This window comes from Megalobrama amblycephala, linkage group LG8 (assembly GCF_018812025.1).
Source record: "Megalobrama amblycephala isolate DHTTF-2021 linkage group LG8, ASM1881202v1, whole genome shotgun sequence".
In the NCBI taxonomy this organism is placed as follows: Eukaryota; Metazoa; Chordata; class Actinopteri; order Cypriniformes; family Xenocyprididae; genus Megalobrama; species Megalobrama amblycephala.
This window is the reverse complement of record NC_063051.1, coordinates 8,787,022-8,809,394: the sequence shown is the minus strand read 5'-3', so window position 1 is coordinate 8,809,394 and position 22,373 is coordinate 8,787,022. Positions and strand designations below refer to the sequence as shown.

Below are 22,373 nucleotides of genomic sequence, written 5' to 3'. Positions count from 1 at the left end.
GTCTCACTGCGTCCAGAGATGTTTTTGGAGCAGAATTTTGAATTTTATGCACAGGTGTCCTCAGCATGCCTCCTTTGAACAGCGCTGGGTTTGTGAATTCAGTCTAGCGAAAGACGCCTCCTCCCTTATTTTCACTCTCTCCCTCTCTTGTCATCCGTTCCCCGTGCATTGCTTTTATTTGTCCAGACCTGAATGTACTTCTTCAGAAAGAGGGTTTGAAGAGCCTTCACTCCTCTCACGCTGTTCTTACTGCGCTTGTATGTTTACAGTGTTCCTCCTCTGTATTTTCTTGTTCCCTGCTTTTCCACAATGCTCAATATGGTGTTTTGATTAAAGCATTCTGCAAGGGCATTCAACAGAAACCTTTCTAACACCAATGCACAACTATAAAAAAATAGAAGGGAATTAGTTTTTAGATGGAAGGAAGAAAAAGGGGGAAATGTAGTTCCTCGCCCTGACAAAGAGAATCAAACCTCCAAAGAGATACTGCATCAAGGGATAAGGGTCAGGTCAAAGGCACAGACAGCATCTCTCCTGGCATCTCTCATCCGGTTCCCCTGAGCCATTCTTCCGAGGTTTGATCCAGACAATAAAGAGAATGAGTCGAAACAACTGTCTAAGTCACTCAGAAGTGTTTCCCATGAGACTGCAGGTATGGAGGATGTAGGATCTTTGTGGGTGCTGCTTAGGTCTGATGTATAGGTGTGCAGAGAGCTTGCTAGTCCTATTGAGAGTTTTGCAGTTGTTCTGGTGGTGTGGTTTTTGGCATAATATCATGCAATTTCTAAATCGAAACTGAGGATGTTGCTCAATAGGTTTTTTTGTTGTTATTGATGCGATTTCTGGTTGTACAACTTATTAGACATTGTTTTTCAATGATAAATGCAACAATGCATCTTATGTAGAAAAGCTTGACATGATGCTAAATTGAGGTTTAAGGTTTGTGTATTAGAGTTGGGTGATATGACTGAACGAAATAAAAAAGCCATTTGACAATATTTTATGTAGGGGTCAGTAAGATTTTTTTTTTTGTTTTTTTAAATGGTTACACCGAATGACGATATTTTCAAACAATGCTAACAGGCTGATATCTACCTAGCTAGTTGGTTAGCTGGCTAGCTTTAAGTTTTAAAATATTACAACATTTTCCATGTTTTATAGCGGTTGTACCGAATGACCTGATGTTTCGGGACATGCGTATGAGCAAGTGAAAACATGAATTTTTCAAAGAGTTAAAAGAGAGTTAGCTGCTTTATTTCATGACCATGTGGTCCTTTGCAGGTGTCTAAATGATGTCACATCCTGTCACATGATATTGACTTCATGACTTGATCCAAAATGGTCCCTTTATATTGGTTACTCCGAATGACATCAATGAAATTCATTTTTCTGGACATTCTTTCTCATAACAAAGCAATGACTTCGACACATAATTTTAATACCATTTTGCACTATGTTGAGATATGATGTTATAAAATCATGCCAGAATAAAAAAAAAAATATACATGTATTACATTTTAAGATATTTTAATTACAAAAGAAATGGCTGTATTGGTCTTTGGTTAAACCGAATGACCTTTTGACACTTCAAAATCTTTAAAATAGCTTTACATGTTGCAAAATATAATTGAAACCTTTTGGATTCAATAAAAGAGATCTAGTTGTACTACCATACATACTTTGGATGTCATATCTTTGTTTTTTATTATAATTAAGGCCTTTGGACAAAAAAAATTACCTGCCATTATATCTAATATAGTAAATTCTATATGAGTACTCAATTCAAACTTGTATAAATTAAAGCATAATTTCTACAAACTTGAATTGAGTACTAATATAGAATTTACTTTGTTTTTTGTTTTTTTTTAGAATTTACTTTGAATTTACTTTCAGTTTTCATACTGTAGCCATATTCTCTCTCTATTTCTTGGTCTCCGCTGAATTGGTTGTTCCGACAGGTGAAAAACCAGATTGCAATTATTGTTGTTTCACCGCTACAAATTCCCATTTGACGGTGGATCTCATCTTTCTCTCCCCCAGCTCTGCTATCAGACAGACCCGGTGGGCTTTGATCAGATAGCGGGGGGGGAATTCTGGAGATTTCTCGCAAATCCAGCTGGTTTTAAAACCTCCCTGTGGACACCAGGTGATAAAGGATAAAATTACAGGGGTGCTTGGCCACATGGACACAAACACACCTGCACAGTGTGGTTATTGGAGCCGACTCCAATAACCACATTGCTGCTAATATTCCTGAACGTATGGCAAAGTATCAGTGGAAACGGGAATGAACTTTATGTATCAAGGGAATTTGATAAGAAAAAGAGTGTTTAGGATTGTGCTCTCATGCACATAAACTTCTACACTTGAAATAGTAAATAGTGTGTGCAGGAAACCTCTTATGTCTGTAGGAAATGGGTTTTTCCTGGAGTGAAAGGGACCTCTGGTGAATGGGTAATGCTCCTTTTGTTATCTGTATCCATACTGTGTGGCACTGTGTGTGTCTAGTCTGTCTGAGCCTAGCATATTTTCTTATTCATTCTCATCTTTTGTATATCTTACTATTTGAGAGAATATTCTGACACCAGAACTGGAGAATTTAAAGGTCCCATGGCATGAAAATTTCACTTTATGAGGTTTTTTAACATTAATATGAGTTCCCCTAGCCTGCATATGGTCCCCCAGTGGCTAGAAAAGGCAATGGGTGTAAACCGAGCCCTGGGTAAATTGAGAAAATGAAAGCTCAGACTGCCCAATCTGGAATCTTCCCCATATGTCGTCATAAGGGGAAAGGTTACCTCCCCTTTCTCTGCTTTGCCCGCCCATGAGAAAATGAGCTACTACAGTGAGATTCAAGCACAATATTTTTTTTTTCCTCAAGAGACATCGTGGCTTGCAAACGAGCGAAGCATGGCAGTTGCTCACTGTCTGGATGTACAAATAAACACCAAAGTATTTTTTTAGTTCCTTCATCTGAACCTATGAAGAAACAGTGGGTTAATTTTATTTTCTCTGGTAATGCGCCGATACAACTTCCCATAGTTTTGTTTGTCTGCACCACACATTTCACCGACCACTGTTTCCTCAACGTCTGCCAATACAGCCCAGTTACTGTTGCTAATGTAAAGGTAGACAGCATCTACACACACTGTAACGCGAGTGTTGTACATTTCTTTGTTGTTTGGATAACCGTTCTGCTGTTGGCGCACGCGATGTCCACATTTCCAGATTGCAGAGCTTGATGTAATGGTAATAATATTGTAAAATCTTTTAAGATTTATGAATTATAAAATATGTAAACAAATAAATGATGTTGGCATGGTAGCACATTTTCCACAATGGCACCTATCTGAAAAGGTATTTGTAATAATGGCAGAGGTCTGACTAATTTAGTTGCGCTGGTTAGTGTCTATAGCTGATAATTATATATATAATATATATACGATAGCAAATCAGAGCAAAATGAAGAGCCAACAATGCAGGCTAGCATTAGCTACACGATAATAACTGTAACAGCATACATAAACCAACTAAAGTACCGTATCCAGACACATTCGGAGACGTCCTGCTGTAGCCGCTGCAACTTCTTCGTCCGGATCAGATTCTGGGTCAAACTGAAACGCTTGAACGACTGCATGTCTACGAGCCATTGCGATACATCCACTGTCAACATTAGCGCATGGTACAGTGGCCGCAAGCTGGTTAAGGCCACACCCACCCTTCACCTTGCCCGCCTCTCTCCTCCTCATTAGCATTTAAAGCTACAGACCCAGAAACGGCACGTCCTGAGGAAAGCTCATTGTGGGACTGGCTTGTAGTGGTTGAAATTCTGCACCAAGGCTGAATTTCGGGAAAGAGACTTCAGATACAGTACTAGGGACCACTTAGGCCTATATAAAAGCATCCAAAAAGTAGCATGTCATGGGACCTTTAAAAAAATTACTGAGATGAACTAAAGCCTTTGTGTCATTCTTAGATTTGTTTTTTTCTACCAGAGTATTTATATACAAGCATTCCCTCACTTCTTCTTGCTCTTTCAATTGTCAGCTGCTGTTTGTCATGATACTAAAATATTTCTTTGTCAAATCTGTTGCTTCATCCTAAGTAATAAGTGAGCTGAATGGCACTACAATGTATTTAATAGACATCAGATGTTTTAACTTTCCCATATTGAACATCTGTTGATCTCTCTAGTGACGTAGCCACAATCCACTGTGCTAATCAACAAAAACATTATATATACACACCATCGGGCTGGAAGCTCAGAATAGTTTGTCAATCATCCGGAGTACAATAACACTCAGCCAATCATCAGCAAGCAATCATCAAGATTCAGCCAGTCATCAACAGCATCCAAATCTCATTTCAATCCAGCTGCAATCATAAATGTGCAATCCAAAAACACTCCACTAATCGCCGAGTTTATCAACTGCAGGACCGTAAATGCCCACGCCAGGACAATGTGCTGACATAAAGACTGCTGAAACTGCATTAAACGATGGAAGTGTATTAATGGTTTGAACAAAGGCACTATTTCAAAATTGCAATTTATATGTGACAGCTACCTTGATGAACACGCTGGAGTTCATTCATATGATAAATAAGACATTGTCCATGAGCAATATCTCATTTCACACTAAAATGTTTAAGATATGTTTTGCAGTCATTATTACTGGGGCTTAAAGCAAATTATAGCTCATGTATATTAGTCTTCTAAGACAATAAAATGAGCAAAATGATTTAAATTCACATTAAATGAGTCTTGAGTCTAAAAACCTAAACATCATAGAGACTTTAAGTGGACAGTTTCTGCAGAAAATGTAAAATACAAAGTTCTTCTACTTATTGCTCTCCCTCATTTCTTGTCTTTTTTTTTCTGGTAATCTCTGTTTACTTTTTATTATTCCACTTTCCTTCCTGTTATCGTTTTTATTTTCTCCCACCTTCATTTTCATTTCAAGCACTAAACACTCTTAAGCTTTGGAGGTTGACGGGTCACGTCTAAACTCTCTTCTCTGAGCCAGAGCGTATCCTTTCCGGGCAGCTGAGGGAGTCGGTGGTTATCGGCTGTGGGTAAATGGGCTTTGGTAATCTGGCTCAGTTGATTACATGGCACAGTAGAGACAGCAGCCTCTCATTAGAGTGGGCCTGGGTGGCTCTTCCATGCTCGGATGAACCCTTCATGCACCGCTACTCACCTCTAACCCTGGATTAGTGTCTGTCTGCCCCCTCTCCTGCTGAGAGAGAGTGCCAAGAAGATGATTAGAAGATGCAAGGCAGGAACTGAGAAATAAAATAAAGAATAAAATAAAGTAAATGAATTAGATTTGTTATTTTTATTTTTATTTATTTTTTGATTTTTTGATTGATTTAATTTTTACATTTTATGAAGAAAATGTTAGTTTGGGTGGCTGGGTTGTTGCCAGGTCATTACTAAGGTGCTCTGAGTGGTTGCTAGAGCATCGGCATGCGGTTGCTAGGGTTCTCTTACTTATTGACTTGAAATGAAGACTGTGGAAGGAAGGAAGGAAGGAAGGAAGGAAGGAAGGAAGGAAGGAAGGAAGGAAGGAAGGAAGGAAAAATGGAGCAATGGAGGAAGGAAGGAAAAAGGGAGACATGAAGCAAAATGGAGAAGGGAAAGAAGAATGGAAGAAAATGGAAGAAAAAAGGAAGTAAGGAATCAAAAGTGGAAGGAAAGAAGGAAGGAAGGAAGGAAGGAAGGAAGGAAAGAAGGAAAGAAGGAAAGAAGGAAAGAAAAAATGATAAAGAAATTAGTAAAGGAAGAAATGAAGAAAAGAGACAAAGGAAAGAGGGGAAATTAAAGGGAGAAAGGAACGATGAAATGAAGGAAACAGAGAGACAGAAAGGAAGAAAGGAATGAAGGAAGAAGGGATAAGGAAAGTATCCTAAAGGAGGAAAACAAGATTGGGAGGAAGGAAGGAAGGAAGGAAGGAAGGAAGGAAGGAAGGAAGGAAGGAAGGAAGGAAGAAATGAATAAGTAAGTAAGGAAGGAAGATATCAAGAGCAGAAGTAAGTAAGGTAGGAATGAGAAAGGAAGGAAGGAAGGAAGGAAGGAAGGAAACAGGGAGCAATTGAGGAAGGAAGAAAAAAGGAAGACATTAAGCAAAAGGGAGAAGGGAAAGAAATAAGGAAGAATTGAAGAAAAGAGGAGAAAAGAAAGGAAGGAGTGAAGAAAAATGATAAAGAAATTAGTAAAGGAAGAAATGAAGAAAAGAGACAAAGGAAAGAGGGGAAATTAAAGGGAGAAAGGAACGATGAAATGAAGGAAAAAGAGAGACAGAAAGGAAGAAAGGAATGAAGGAAGAAGGGATAAGGAAAGTATCCTAAAGGAGGAAAACAAGATTGGGAGGAAGGAAGGGAGTAAGAAAGGAAAGAAAGCAGGAAGAAAATGAGCAGAAGGAAGGAAAGATGGAAGGAAGAAATCAAGAGAGAATAGAATAGAATAGAATAGAAGAAAAGAAATTAGTAAAGGAAGAAATGAAGAAAAGAGAGAAAGGAAAGAATGATGATTAAAGGGAGAAAGAAAGGATGGAATGAAGGAAAAGGAGAGAAGAAATGAAGAAAGGGAGGGAGGAGAGAAGAAAGGAATGAAGGAAGAAGGGATAAGGGATAAGGAAAGTATCCCTTCTAAAAGAGTAAAATTTAAGAGTGGAAGGAAGGAAAGAAAGCAGGAGGAAAAATAAGCAGAAAAAAGGAAGGAAGGAAGGAAAGAAAGAAGGAAGCAAGAAACAGAGAAATATTGTTTACCTTTCACAGGTTTGAGGGTAAATCTGAGGTGCTCAACGGCAGTCAGACAAAGAAGGAAGAGACAGGCAGAGACAGGAAGTTAATGCAGTGCAAGCCATAAGCTGTCTCCAGTGGATTTAATGTGAGTGGGTTAGAAGCGATGGAGAGAGAGAGGAAGAGAGAGAGAGCTTAGCTAAGTGTTTAGGGAAAAGCTATAGCCCACCTTCTCAACTGGGATTCCAGGAAACGTTTCATTCCATTTATTCTAACAATTCTGCCGGCCAAGCAAGTCTGTCTGATATCCCTTAATGAGCTCCAAAGCTTCGGCCGCACGCTTCACTGTAATTCCAGCCTTCATTTTCCTCTCACCATTTTGCACTACAAAAGCAAATGAAATGATGGCTGAATGCAGTGTAATAGTGAAGTGAGATTACTCGCTACAGCCCTTAATTGCTCTTTCAACAACTTTTTAAATTTGCTGAAAAATTATTGCCCAAGATGGCTCAGGAATTTCAGTGCAGTCACTTTATTTCTTTTTACTGCTTCTCCCACCTCTTTTAAATATGGATTTGTTCATATATTAAAGCTATTCGGTACTGATCATAATAGCTGTAAAGTTTGTTGTTTGTTGATGATAATCAAACTCACCTGATGTAAACTTTCTTTCTTCTTCTTCTTCTTCAGCGCCCCCCACACCCATTGCTCCTCCTGAGCTTCTCGCAGTTGGTGCCACCTACTTGTGGATCAAACCAAATGCCAACTCCATCATCGGCGATGGTCCCATCATCCTGAAAGAGGTGGAGTACCGCACCACCACTGGAAACTGGGCCGAGACTCATGTCGTGGATGCGCCAACTTACAAGCTCTGGCATTTGGACCCGGATGTGGAGTATGAGATTAAAGTTCTTCTGACCCGACCTGGAGAGGGTGGCACTGGACCGCCGGGACCTCCTCTCATCACTCGGACCAAATGTGCTGGTAAGTGTCTATATACAGAACACAATACGAAGAGATGAGCGATGTAATCGATCAATGTTTGGACAGTTTAACAACAACGTACATGTTTCTGGTTGTTGCTCTTCAATGTTTCTCTCATTCTGCAAAGGAAACTCAATCACTACGATTAAGTGCAATCTGTTTGTTCACATAAAGCATCTAAGAGTGTTACAGTTTCTTACTGTAAAAGCAGGAGCTGTGTGTTATTGGTGGTTAAACACCCTGTAATGGCTTTTAATTGTAGAAATGAGCTATGTAGACTCAAAGCAAAGGTTTAGAAGTCTCATACATGGTAACTTTCTATGATAAAAGAGGGGATAATAAGTAGAGTTTATTCATGTCTTTTATTTATAGGAAATTATGGTGTAGATATGAAAGTATGGTGGGAGAGGTAGAACTGGAAACCAGGACCTGGAAGAGATGCTATTTTATACTGTAATTGTGAGATCTAATTGAGCCCTTCTTATTTATTTATTTATTTATTTATTTATTTTTTTAAATTTAATATAATAATTATTTGAATGTTACTTGAAAGTTTATTGAATTCCCAGAAGCTTGTGTAATATTTGTGTATGATGTTTTTGAGTTTTGTTGAATTTTAACAAGCCTTTATTTAGAATTAATTTACGTAGCATGAAAAAACAATAACTCAAAAAACAATATGTACAGCTAGTATTTTGAAGTTAATGTTGATTTTAAATGCTATATATATATATATATATATATATATATATATTATAATGAACTGTTATTTTTCCCAACACTATATATGAAGAGTTTGGTTTCAAAATGCTATAAATCCATTTTGATTAATAAAAATGTGTTTTCTTTAACAAGAAAGCAGCAAGATGAAAACCACTATTTTCTGTTTCAAACTTTCACATAGCATCTTTTGGTTATAAAAACATTAAAAATTCAAATCTAGATTTTGATTTTCAAAGGTTTATTATAAAAACTGATTATTTTTCCCCAAAATGCAATAAATCTATGACACATTTTTTTTTCCAAAATGCAGTTAATCCATCAATATAAAAGTTATTTTTCATAATGAAAATACACAACAAAGTAAGTTGATTCACATATATGACAGCCTCTGAACTTTGTCAATACTCATCTAATAGACAGGCATTTGACTAAGAATACATTCAGTCGTCGCTCCCAAAATGAATTCAACGAGTCATCTTGTTAATGTTATAAATTAATTATGTCTCCGTTTGTCATTACCGATTAAAGAGTATCTGGTTAAAATAAACACATTTGCCGAGTACATTGGTATTAAAAACTGTTCATGACCGTGACAGAAGTCTGATGCTGTCGTGGAACAAGCAACAGCCGGCATTTTTCCTCCTCCCAACTCGAGTGCCTCATCTTCTTAATCTCCTCACATAAATGATTACATTTCAATGACTTACGTTTCTTCCCCACCACAGAAACCACCACGGGTTCATCAATGCCGTCAAAATTATTCATTTTTCTGTTTTTGTTGATCACAAAGTACTAAGCAGATAAGGAAAACTGGGATGCCGGGTGTATTCAGAGCACCGCCATTACTGTTTACGTTGCGTGGAATGGTGCGCTGTGATTGGTTGAGCGGATATATCGCATTCTGCAGAGAAGGGAGACTGGCATTTATCGTGTTTTGGAAAGAAAGGGAGAAAACATGACAGATAACACAACGGTATCGCATTCGCATTGGCGGAAACTCTTTTTTTTTTTTTTTTTTTTTAATGCCGTTTAACGCATTTTGGAACCAAACTCTTCATATATTATAATGGACTGTTTTATCAACTATTCGTACAGTACACTACCATTCATACGTTTGAGGATAGTAAGATCTTTTGTTTTTTGAAGAACAAGAAATGAATACTTTTATTGAGCAAGGATGCATTAAATTTCTGTCATGACAACTCTCTGAGTGTTTGGCATGGTAATGGGTATGACAATGTTGATATGTTTGGTCTTGGTGGAATAGATCTGCTTCGCTGCTGCTATTGATTATTACTGCTGCTGCTGACGAGCAAGTACTTGCTACTGCCAATACATACACGACACGCTGCTGTGAGCAAGTAAGACATGCTGCTGCTGTACAATATAGCGTACATGAATTACCTGTAGCAGATCTACACAGGTGGATCTGGGGAAGGTGTAGGGTTTCTGAAGCACGCTGCACTGCTAAGGCAAATGCTACTCATGTATTTGAAGATTGAGCACTGATAGAGCAGGAACCAATCATTTGTGTCCTATAGATAATGATGTGATTACGAGCAGATTGAGTTAAAGGACCTATTAGCCTGCCCATTAGAGTGTCATGCCAGAACTTTATTTTTTCAAAAAAATGCTGTTCTTTTGAACTTTCTTTTCATCAAACAATTCTGGAAAAAATGTATCACGGTTTTTTTTTTTTCAACATTGATAATAATAAGAAATGTTTCTTGAGCAGCAAATCAGCATAAAGAATGATTTTTGAAGGATCTTGTGACACTGAAGACTGAAGTAATGGCAGGGTGAGTGAATAGACGGCACTTAAGTACTCTTTATCAGTCGGTAGTAGATACCTACAAAGAAAAAGATAGCAAAGTGGCAAAATGAGAACATGTTATTGTCTAGTTTCCTGATGAGATGTAGGGAGAGACTGGGATGATTTGATATGATTTATGAGGGGGTGAAGGTGTTAGTTGTAATGATAATTGAGATTTCCACTTCAGAAAGATGGCAGGGAGCAGGAGAAAAGACAAAGCCTATAGGTGGGAACAATTTTCGGTCGTAATTATAAACGCAGTAGGGTGGCATGTGGAGCGGTGCTCAAATAGACAGAGACATTCTTGATCTGATAAAGTGACAGATAATGAGATGACTGGAGCAGATGAGAGAGCCCTAGGAAGTAGGGAAGTCTGTGATCCAGGTGATGGAAGTCACTGTGTGTGTGAGAGTAAGATCCAGGTGAGGGTTATGTGATGAAGGAGCTGGATTGTCATTGATGACACAGTGTGGGAGATCCAGAGGGGCTCCTCTCTCTCTCTCTCTCTCTCTCCTCCCTCATTCTCTTTTCCTACACCTTACTTCCTCAGATGTTTTCATTTTTTGACATGAGCATGCATACATGTATGTGCATGTGCAAGTGCTCACACATTGTCTCGCATAAGTTCAGCTTGAAACTGATGGACGTTCGGGGTCATTCAGAATTGAATTGAGAATGACTTTTAGATTCCTAGTCAAAGAAAGACAAACTTTGTCAAGACAAACTTGCTGAACTTGAATGTTGGCTTGACAAATACTTTTTTGAAAAAAGTTTAGATAGACAGATATTGATTGATTGATTGACTGATTGGTTGACTGACTGACTGACTGACTGACTGATTGATTGATTGATTGATTGATTGATTAATTGGCCTTTGTTTTTTGTTTTTTTGTTGTTTGTTTGTTTTTTTAACATGTTAGGCTTCGAAAGTGCTAGATGTGAATATTACCTTGAAAATGTCACAATTTGATTTGGACAATCCATATGTCAAAAAAGTAGTTAAAAATCCCTGTTCTGGTGTGATGTGCACTGCACTTCTGGTTGTATTAAAGCAAAAAATGTGTAGTAAAGTTGAAGGTGTGTTGATGAAAGAATTTTCACCATCCCTTTTCTGTTCTTTTTTTTTTATTATTATTGTTATTATTTGGCCATGCATATGTGTGTGCGTTGTGTATGTATGTGTGTGCTTGTTTCACATTTTTACTTGTCCAGGTGAGACTGTTCTGCATAATCAGTGCGTTCATGCCAGCTCACCACAGGTAGCCGTCTATTAAATATATACACACACTCGCACACATTTCTGATCCAATGAAGTTGCTTCCAGCCGACAGCACTGATCTTCCTTGTCCTTCCAATTCAATTTTTCTCCTCCGCTCTGCAGCACAGGAGCTCTATTGGTATGCTAATATAGTCACACAGAAGTGTGTCCTCTTTAAAATACACCAGCAGACTGGAGGGTGTCATTGTATGCGTACAGAAACACACACACACACACACACACACACACACACACAAATACATCTTGAGTTTCTGTTTCAATATTTACTCAGAAATACAAGGATGCTATTACATGTAAACAATACAGCTGCTATACTTAGTGCAGGGACACCCCCAAACCTGTAACAATAATCAGAACAACTTAGCAACTACATAGCAACGACCTGTCAACCATTCACAACACCTTAGCAACTGCATAATGCATTCTCTCTAATTTTCCCATGTGTACGTTTACAAGCAATGTCCACACTTTATATTGTACGAGACCCTACAAATACAGACCCTGCAACACCTAATGTTTGTATTTTACCTTCATACTCCTTCTTTAATGGAACAGAACCGCTGCTGTCACCGATGACATGCTGCCCTTGAGATTCAAGCTGCAGCCCACCTAATGAGCTGGAAGCCAGGCTTCTAACTCACACGATTGTGACTCTTGCCCGCAGCACAATGGGTTCTTCAACTTTTGGAGTATAAGGGCCCAGTTGGCATTCAGGTACCACAAAAAAAAAAATGTCTACAGCTTTATCAAAGTTCCACACTGTCTAAATTTGCTGATATGGCAGGAGAGTTTCAGGGAAAATAAGAGCGAGAGAGGTCAAAGAACGCAATGATAAGGCTGATTGCAGCACCTATCAAAGCCTTGTGAGCCACGTTTGTGTGTGGAGATCAATGTGAAATCCTTTGTCAGCTTTCATTGCTTCAGGCAGGGAGGCATTTTAGGAGTGAGAGGACAGGACAGACAGAGGGATTGGCAAGAGGTGAAGCGTGACAGAAAGAACATGTGTTTATGAAGTGACGGCACTGTCTACCTGTCACACACGCATGCGCGCACACACAGCGGTGCGTATCTGTCACACAGCACTGATTAGAGCAGACAGGTGTGGAGGTGCTGGTCAGGTGAGGCCTGATTGAGGAAGTGAGTGTGTGTGTGTTTGTGTGTGTGATGCAGGAAAGTTACTGGGTCATGACAAAGGATGGGCTCTTGTTCTAGGATTTGGACATGCTTAAGTTATTATTACCCATGAGTCAATGCAGGGTGTCAAACTGACACATGATAGAGTATATGTATGTATATATATGTATATGAATATGTATAGCCTTTTTATCATTCAAAACTTAGTCTCTCATTTGCACGTGACATGATGACATCAGATTTTCTGTCCAATCAAATGCTCTCTAGAATCTATTGCGTCCCGCCCCCTACATTATAAATAGACGCTGAAGCTGCGGGTAATATCAGTCACTTGTTCACACAATTACTGTTTTCTACATGGTTAATGGCACATAGTGCTCTATGTAGTTGATAGAGAACAGACAGTGTACATATGCTTTCCATTGAGGCAAATGAAGTCTGGTTTCACGTTGGCGTCACGCGAACCGCCGCAGCGCGCACACGCAGTCTGCTCCGGTCCAGAGACACGATAGCATGGAGCAAATGATATGTGCGAGTCTGAGCAGATCACAAAAACATGTTGGAACCATTTGAATTCTGCACAGAATGCTATATTTTAAAGCGATATGGAGGAGATTAGGAGGAGAAACGGATAGATATTAGAAGGAAACTGAGGCTTTACCAAGCTCAACAGCTCTGGCTGAGCTGTGATATAAACTAAATGCTATTGGCTGTTTTTAAAAAGGGGAGGAGCTGTTTGATATGCCCCACCCTGTGTTCCTGTTTCAATGGAAATTACGTCAACACATTGAAAAATGCTGTGCGTTCCAAGGCACTTCAGTGGGCCTTTAAAAGTGTGTTAAACCATGCATTTCTCTGTTTCCCCATAAAAGTTTGTAGAAAGTCACTGTTCGTTTGTGTCTAATTTAAATTTTAAATGTAATTTTAAAATAAATTTATACTTTAATTTAGCAAGAATGCATTAAATTGATCAAAATTTGTACAGTAAAGAATTTTTCATTGATACAAAAGATCTATTTTGAATAAATGCTGTATTTGGTCATCTTTAGATTCGTCAAAGAATCCACAATTGATATCAAGAAATGGTTCTTTAACACCATAATAGAATGATTTTTGAAGGATCATATGACACTGGAGTAATGGCTACTAAAAAATGTATCTTTGTCATCACAGGAATAAATTACATTTAAAATATATTCAAATATAAAACAGTTATTTTAATTAGTAATAATATTTCACAATATTACTAGATAGGTTATCTATTCCAGTATACCTCAGATTTATGCCAACTAATCTGGCCTCTCAAGTAGGCCATGATCAAAGAAAGGCACCCAATATCCATCTGATATTGACTCGGTATATTAATATTTTTAGCGTGGAGGAAGTTTTGGATAAGATGAAAATGCTGTTGACAGTTGGGATCTATTACAATAACTTTCCTGCAGCTCAGCCTCTCATCCACAGCACTGCTGCAATCCTTCAGGGAAATATCTGCAGTTTCACAGACTTAATAGCAGGATTCATAAGGAAAGATAAGAAATATTGCTCTTTCTTACAATTTTCTTTTTTTCCTTCTGTCCTTTAATGCTGTCTTTTTTGTTTATTAATTCATACATTTAATTTTGTCATTAATTTAGTATTCGTTCCTTCCCTCCTTCCTTCCTTCCCTCCTTCCTTCCTTCCTTCCTTCCTTCCTTCCTTCCTTCCTTCCATCCTTCCTTCCTTCCGTCCACGCCTGCTTTCTTTATACCGTTCTACATCTTCCCCTCTGCCGCTTTGTTTTTGTCCTGCTTTATCACCCTCTGTGGCACAGACATATTCAGGTGTGAAGATCTCTCGTCAATCCATACTTTCTCTTCTCTTCCATCCAGTACAAATGATGGATAGACTTTAGTCCTCTGCTTGACTCTCCAGCAAAGTGGATTTATTTGAATATATTTCCACATCGCTCATGATAAATCTTCATCCTCTGCAGGAGCAGGAAGATAGAGGTGATAATGTGTGTGTTCTTAATTGCTGAATATCCATTGAAGTGACTGTGCTGCTCTTAATATTTAATACAGCAGTTTTTCAAAAAAAAAAAAAAAAGCTCTCAGTGGCAATATTTCATCTTTTCATCCCCTCGCTATAAATTCGACACTGAGATCTTAAAGCAAATTTACTCTACCTGTAAAGGATGGTTCTTAATCATCCTTTTCCGCTTTTTGTGGAAAAGCAGGACGTCCACACACACGCACACGTCTAAGGTCAATTACCGTCCCCTCTCTAGGCTGAAACCTTGAGATAAAGCCTGTCATAAAGAACCTCTTTGATTTGCTGTGGCCTTTGGGACTCTTTTTTGTTAAATTTACGACATTTTAAAACACCTCCGCTTTACGAGTTAATTACCAACATATTTCTGAGTTAGAGGGCCTAATGTGTCTTCTGGCTTATGTCCTAACATTAAGAACGAATATGCTCTGAGATATCTGCACTCTGCATTCCATCAGTTAATGATATTATATATATGCAGAGATTCAGGCAGCTTGAAGTGTCCTTTAATGTCTTTAGCACTGTTTGTATGGAATCAGTAGGTCTATCTATTGCTGATACCTTTAAAATTCAATGTAATTTTATCAACCCAGGAATAAACTGCCTGTGGTGACATTTCTGCAATAATATTACGCTTCTTCTTGCACATTTTGCAAAACTTTCAGAGTGAAATGTCTAGTGATTGGCACTAAAAGTGCATCTAGTTTTATCCTAAACAGTAGGGGTGGGACAAAATATCGATATGACGATATATCGCCGTCCTTCTCTGTGCGATACGAGAATCGTATCGCTGCGCCAAATATCGATATTTTCATTTAAAAAAATAAAGCGCTATAAATAGATTTCTTTGCTCAAAGCGTCACTACTTCAAAGCGGCGCTCAACACATGAATGAGGGAAACGTGAACATAAGTTAACTAGCCTAAGAAAAAGAGGTTATTAACAAGATGGCGGACAACAGAATGAGTAAAATAGATGCCCCAACCACGTTTAAGTTCAAAGTCTTGATGCACTTATATACCATTGGTGTGACAAATTAGACATCTTTGACGTTCTTCATCGAGCGCTTAGATATAGGCTACATGGGAGCATTTGAAAGCATATATTAGGGATCCGCTGATAGACGCCTGCTTTCGAACGCCTGTGTATATCTGTGTAAGCGTTCGGTGAAGAACGTCTAAGGGTCTGTTTGCACCTGGTCACTTCATGCATTTTCTCTGGTCGGATAGCTATCCGATCGTGAAAAGACCAGGTCTAAATGCCCTCCGAAACGCATTTGAGACGGATTTAAATCCGATCGCTCAAACCACTTCAGGGGATTGTCTGAGACGCATTCCAGTCAAAACTGTCTGCATCAGTCTAAATGCATCTGGTTGTTGAAACTACATATGTAAATTTTACTTCTCCCAAAAAAACTAAAACTGAAACATGTGAGAGTCAGATATGACAGCGCTACTGAATCACGCATTGCCGCAGATCTCTTCAGCAAGCTGACGCGCAAACTGCCGCATATGAAAGTGAAAGTAAGACGCATAACACACAATTATCTTCATTAAAAGTAATGAGAACTTACCAGTGCGGTTGCCGCTCTCTCCTATTGCGTTCTTTGAGTTTGAAATTAACTGATGGTCAATAAAATGCACCTCATATTTCTTGCTTTCTGTGACGTGAACTCTATTAAATCTACATATATCGCAGGAACTGAAGATCGGATTTATCCGTTAACTTGCACTTAACCTTTTCACTTGCATTTTGTTTTCATATTAAGACCAATATTGTGATGTATCATTATAGGATTGTCTAGCGATATATCGATTATCGCAGAATCACTGACTCGCGATATTATCGTTATCGTGAGCCATTTATCGTGATCGTATTGTATCGTGCGGTACCCTCCGATTCCCACCCCTACTAAACAGATAAACGTGAATATGGCGATGTGTTATTACGTTGATTATTTTATGTGTCACGGCACATCGAAAATGAAATATCCGGTGAGTGGTGCTAAAAGGTTAATGCCCTAACGCGTTTCGAAAATTTAAAAACCTAATCGATAATGTTAACCAAGCAAGTGTGCTGCATCAGACAAGACATACTGAGCTGGTTATGTGATGCAAACATCAAAATTTATTAGTTTACAAAACATCGACTATGGTGAAAGAGTTTTGAGCTCATTTTTGTGTAAGGAATTGAGGCAAAATAAGTCTTTATTTATCGATAATCTGCCCCGTAATCATAATTTATGTGAAAAGGAATAAATGTTGTTGCTGTTATTTGCCACTAGAGCCGCTTTTCCACCGTCGGGCCAAACCGTTTTCATTGCTTAACCATTCCATTCCATGCTGAGAATTCCGGGCCGAGAGCGGTTTGTAATAAAGACCTGCACAACCGCAGGACTCCCACGGGATCAAAGTGCGGCCCGGGACAAGATTTGATGGCCGTGTGCGGACGCAGGCGGTGAGACACTACTCGTGTGCGGGTTACGAGAGAATTCGCGGGACTCCCGCAAAATAGAAATATCTAAACATAAATGATCTAAAAACCAATAAATTGTTATACATATATTGCAAAAAAGCAACAGAATACCTAATATAAAATAAAAACGAATTACAGTCGCAAGCATATGCGAGATTCTATTTATAACTTGTGTTTGCAGTGTTGAGCAATGTAGCCAATCACAGACATATCTGTTGATTTTTGAGACGCAATGGACACGCAACACAATCAGGTGTTTATGTTAGAATCCTCTCACCACTCAAAACGCTGGAGTTTTTATGCAGTGCTGAAATTTGCACGTTCACAAATCCTATTATTATAACTCACGAAGTGTAAATATTATGAAAGATTCATTTTTCATATATTCATTGTGTTATAAACAGAGCTTTGTGGGGTCGCGATGAACTGAGATGTCAGCTTTTTAGTCATTATAAAGGGAGCGCTCTTTGCGCCATTCTGCCATACCAAACCATGGACACAGCAGCTTGCTTTTTGGTTAAAATTAACTGTGGTTTGTGAATGTTGATGCTTTAATAACAAATATTTTATTGGAAGTGTTTATGCTGGGATGTTGTGGTGACACATAACTTAATATTTCTTGGATGTGCAGGCAAAAATCTATATAAGCTACTTTTATGCGGGATTTTGTGGGCGGGAGCGGGACAAAACATGAATGTCGCTGGCGGGAGCGGGACAATATAACATTTTTTTTTTGCGGGAGGTCTCTAGTTTGTAATCCAAGCTCAAGTGGAAATATAACTGAGAATTGGAATTGATAAACTGGAATTGTTCCTTACCATTCTAAGAAACGTTCGGCCCGATGGTGGAAAAGATGGTATGCATTGGTATGTTTTTTGGAATTGTGAAAATTGTTGTTAGAGGCACATCTTTCCAGTGAGTCTATGTTGAAATGTTTTCATGTACTTGATTTAAAATGAATTAAAATTACTAAAATTTAATTTGTTCTGAAACAAGCCAACTTTGTACCAAATATCCAGTTTCTCATTATCATGTTTTCAAATAGTAGCCCTGTGGCACTTATTGGTAGTCAAAGATGAGTTTCAAAGATTTGTATGCCCATTTCCTCTTAAACTCAGAGTTGGGAATTCAGATGGGAATTAAATCAAACAGGTGTAGGTAAATCGGCCTTGACTTTTTTCCCTGCATAATGGGTGTAAAAAGGGGAACATTTTAATTTCAGGCAGCAATAAAATCACCTATTAGCTCCTGTAGATACTAAAATGACCTCATGTCCTTATGGAAACCAATTACAGTCTCAATGGGACTGTTGTCATGTATCACTGGACGTCAGCAGATGACATACCTGTGCACCGTGAATGAAAATAGATGTTTGCTCAGTAAAGGAAAACATATCAGTGGGAGGTTTTTGTAATGGATTTTCAACTTTGGATAAAATGCAGTTGCATGAAAAAATATAAGTGAAACCTTACAGTGACAGAATGGTAATGAAAGTTGACTCTCTTGGTAGTGATGCAGTATTTTCAATGTTAAAACCACAGTTATCGTGTGCATATACGACTTCATGTAAGACATTTCCAAGTTAACTGCCTGAAGAGTGTACTGTGACAAAAACATTGATTGTTGTTTATTCAATGGCATGAGTTTGGGGCGGAGCTACTGTACCTGTTTGTAATAATAATGATCTATGATCACCTATAGTAACCACCTTACCTTTATGAAGCATGGACATCTTTATTTCTTGATAACTGTAGTTTCTTTGTGATTGTATAAATTAGAGATATTGTTATTTAAGAAAAAAAATTCTATGCATACAGCTTTCTTAAAGTGAATTGTCTCTTTATAATAAGACAAGCTAATGAGGCAGGAGAGAAAGTAGAGGAGATTTCTGTACTGGAACAGAGCAGGCACATAGATACGCTGTATTGTCTTTCCCAGCACGTCAGGTGGTCACGGTGCAGAGATGGTGAATAATGCACAGGGGGCAGAGAGAGAGAGGATGGAGATAGACAAGTGTGGAGAGAAAGAGAGATAGAAACTTTGTTTTTTGTGATTCTAAAGTTGATTTGGTTTTGTGAGGCCTTGGCAGCGGAGCCTGTGGCAGTGATTATATTTAGAGGGATAGTTCACCCAAAAATGAAAATTTTGTCATCATTTATTCACCCTCATGTTGTTTCTTTCTTCTGTTGAACACAAAAGAAGATTTTTTTTTAAGAATGTTGGTAACCAGACAGTTGACAGTAGCTATTGACTTTCATAGTATTTTTTTCCCCTACTATGGAAGTCAATGGAAGTCATTGGCTACCCTCAACTGTTTGTTTGACTGACACAGAACTAATACCAAGATTAAGATTAAATTAAAAAATGAACTGGATGTCGAAAATGAACCCTACGTCATTGATATCAAACCTCATTGGTTAATATTGACATGCATCTTGATGTGCCGTATTCAAATGCATGCAAATATAATTTGAGTGCTATGGCAGAGCGGAGCAGTTTTAGAGAATATAAATTTAAAATTTGGCCTGTTCCTCACAAAGCTGTAGCTTCAGAAGACTTGGAAAATCATATGGGTTTGGAGCAACATAAGGCTGAGTAAATGATGATAGAATGTCATTTTCAAGTGAACTGTGCCTTTAAAAGTATCTCCATATAATATTACAGACATCTTAGCATGCATAAGGTCTGTTTCTGTAATGCAGTAAGCTTATGTACTTTAGGTGCTCACAGTATTCTAACAGGAGCTGTAAATCTCTCTTGTGCCACGTTTGAGGCCCCATCACACACCATTTGCCAAACACGGCGTCCGCCCGCCCCCCTGAGCAACATCAGAATACATTGTATGTCTGCTCGAGTTTTTGATGGTTGATCACACCCTCAGATTGCCCTGTGGGAGATGTTCTCTGAATTACAATACAGTTGCTGTTCTGTATTTTACATCAGCTGTAGTAGTTCCCCTCTCACTCTGTCATCACGATCTCTCATCAAACGTGGCTTTCCGACTGAGTGTGACTGAAGGGATTGAGCTCCTAAAAGACTTGTACTTAAAGGAACGCTCCGGGTTCAAAACAACCTAAGCTCTGTTGACAGCATCTGTAACATGCCATAGATGATTAGCACAGAGAATAATTATGACGTGCCCCTCAGTTTGTAAAAACAAGCAAAACCGCATGTACTGTACAGTAATGCACTTACTATGGAAGCCTATTGATGCTTTTAAGAGGGTTTAAATAAAAAATATTTTTGTTATTTTTAAGATGTAAGGTTGTCTCTGAATGATCTTTTAGGTTGTGGGACTACTTTTCTAGGTGGATGATCACAATTCCTGTGATTTTTTTTTTTTTTTTGTGAGTGTTTGCACATATCATTTGAAAGTTACCAGGTTTATTGACGGGATCATATATTGAACCTTAGGGAATTCCTGATTAAAAAACTCACTTTAAATACCAGTAACTCATCTCCTGAGTCGCAGATATATTGTTTGTTGTTCATTATTTGGTTTTATTGCTCTATTCTTAAGTTTTGGTTGTTTCTGGTAAGAGTTGGTGCTCAGTAATATCAGGTGATATTATTCAAAGATTCATTTTGAAGAAAGTGTAATGAATGTTATTGTGAATTTGTTTTGACTTGAACATAAGACTTGGGTGAGAAACAGAGGGAGAAATACTGAGTAGAGAAGAGGAGGAGAAGAAAAACATCCAGCATAAATATTAATTTTTCCTTTGTTCAACAAAAATGACCCAATCGGATCCTCAGCGGAATCCAATTCCCCTCAAATACTGTTGTTATTCATATCCTGCCTCTATATATTAACATGGAATACTTCAAAACAGAATCACAGCAATTCCTCTGGAACATGGGAAATGTGGATTTACCACATTTGTTGATTTCAAACAAATTGGATTTAACTGGCATGTGTGGACATAAATCAAACATTAACAATGAATAAATCAATATGTTTACTACAAGGGACAAATATAGAATGGTTTAATGTAAACACATTGGAAAGAGAGCGGGAAACCACGTTAAAAATGATCCGCAGTTTGCACTGTTGTTTAAATGAATTTTTTATTTTTTTTTCTCTCCAAAGTGGTTGTCAAGCTTTTATTTGTTTGCATTGCATATTAAAGTAAAATGCTGGAAATGAAATAGATGACAATATATCAAACAAGGAGAATTATGAGTGTAATTGCTGCAAATAGCCACAGACATCTCAGTCTCACTCACACAAGACTGCTCTAGAGAGAAGGAGATAAATGAAGAATTTTAAATAATTTGGAAATGCAGCCACTGTTTCAGTAATGGAAATGAGAGGAAAATGTACTTTTCCTTAATTAATTTGAACGTCTTATAGAGGGAGGACGAGGCAGTCTGCTTGTTGGGAGAGTAGCGCCCACTGGGCACCAACATACGGAGGCTGTGTTTGGCTTTGGGTGACGTTTAATGAACTTCTCATGATTATGAGTTCCGATACCAAAAATAGCCCCCAAAGGACCCCCGTATCTACAGGAGAAGCAGACTTTGTGATGTAGCTTTGGGTTATATCCCACTGTGATTCAGGCTTACAGCACCGCGTTCACATTAGCCTCTCTGACAGCCAGATGTTTTTCGAGACTGGAATCATGTTTTCTTGTAGGCCTGGCCTTAGGCCATCTTTCCATTTTGATGGGCCTACAAACATAGAAGAATGAAAAAATTGGAGAGAGAGAAGAAGAGGGTGGCATTAATTACTCGTCCATGAATAATGCAGCTTTGCTTGTCAGATGAAGGCTTTCAGTAATCTTGGGGTCATTATCAGTTGCTTTAAAATGAGCTTGTTTGCAGCATTTCTCTTCCCAAATTAGTGCGGAAACTGAGTCTCTAGATCCACACTGTTCAAAAGTTCGGGGTCAGTAAGATTTTTTTCAAAGTCTCTTATGCTCACCAAAACTGCATTATTTGATCAAAAAATGCAGTGAAAACAGCAATTATTTTGAAAATAGTCCATAATTCCAGTCAATAAGTCATTTATTAGGGCTCAACTATAAGGATGTCCTACTGACCTAGACCTGCGTTTCCACTGAAAAGTTTTCAGTCATTGATCTTGTACATCTAAATTTCATGCTTTGCAAATTTAAAAGTTTTATTTTCTGTGATTTATTCTACATTACTGATTCCAATTGTTTTGATTTTTCACCAAGATAATTAGCTGGCT

General features: G+C 38.2%; 1 protein-coding gene across 13 annotated transcripts in view; it reads left to right on the top strand.

Annotated features, from left to right (window-relative positions):
* Positions 1–22,373, top strand: part of ptprt (protein tyrosine phosphatase receptor type T) — a 321,273-nt gene that overhangs the window by 146,521 nt on the left and 152,379 nt on the right. For all 13 annotated transcript variants that reach the window (XM_048199084.1, XM_048199081.1, XM_048199083.1 and 10 more), the window contains exon 7: positions 7,432–7,725. In XM_048199084.1, coding sequence (XP_048055041.1) covers positions 7,432–7,725 — 294 coding nt within the window. The remainder of the gene's footprint in view (positions 1–7,431; positions 7,726–22,373) is intronic.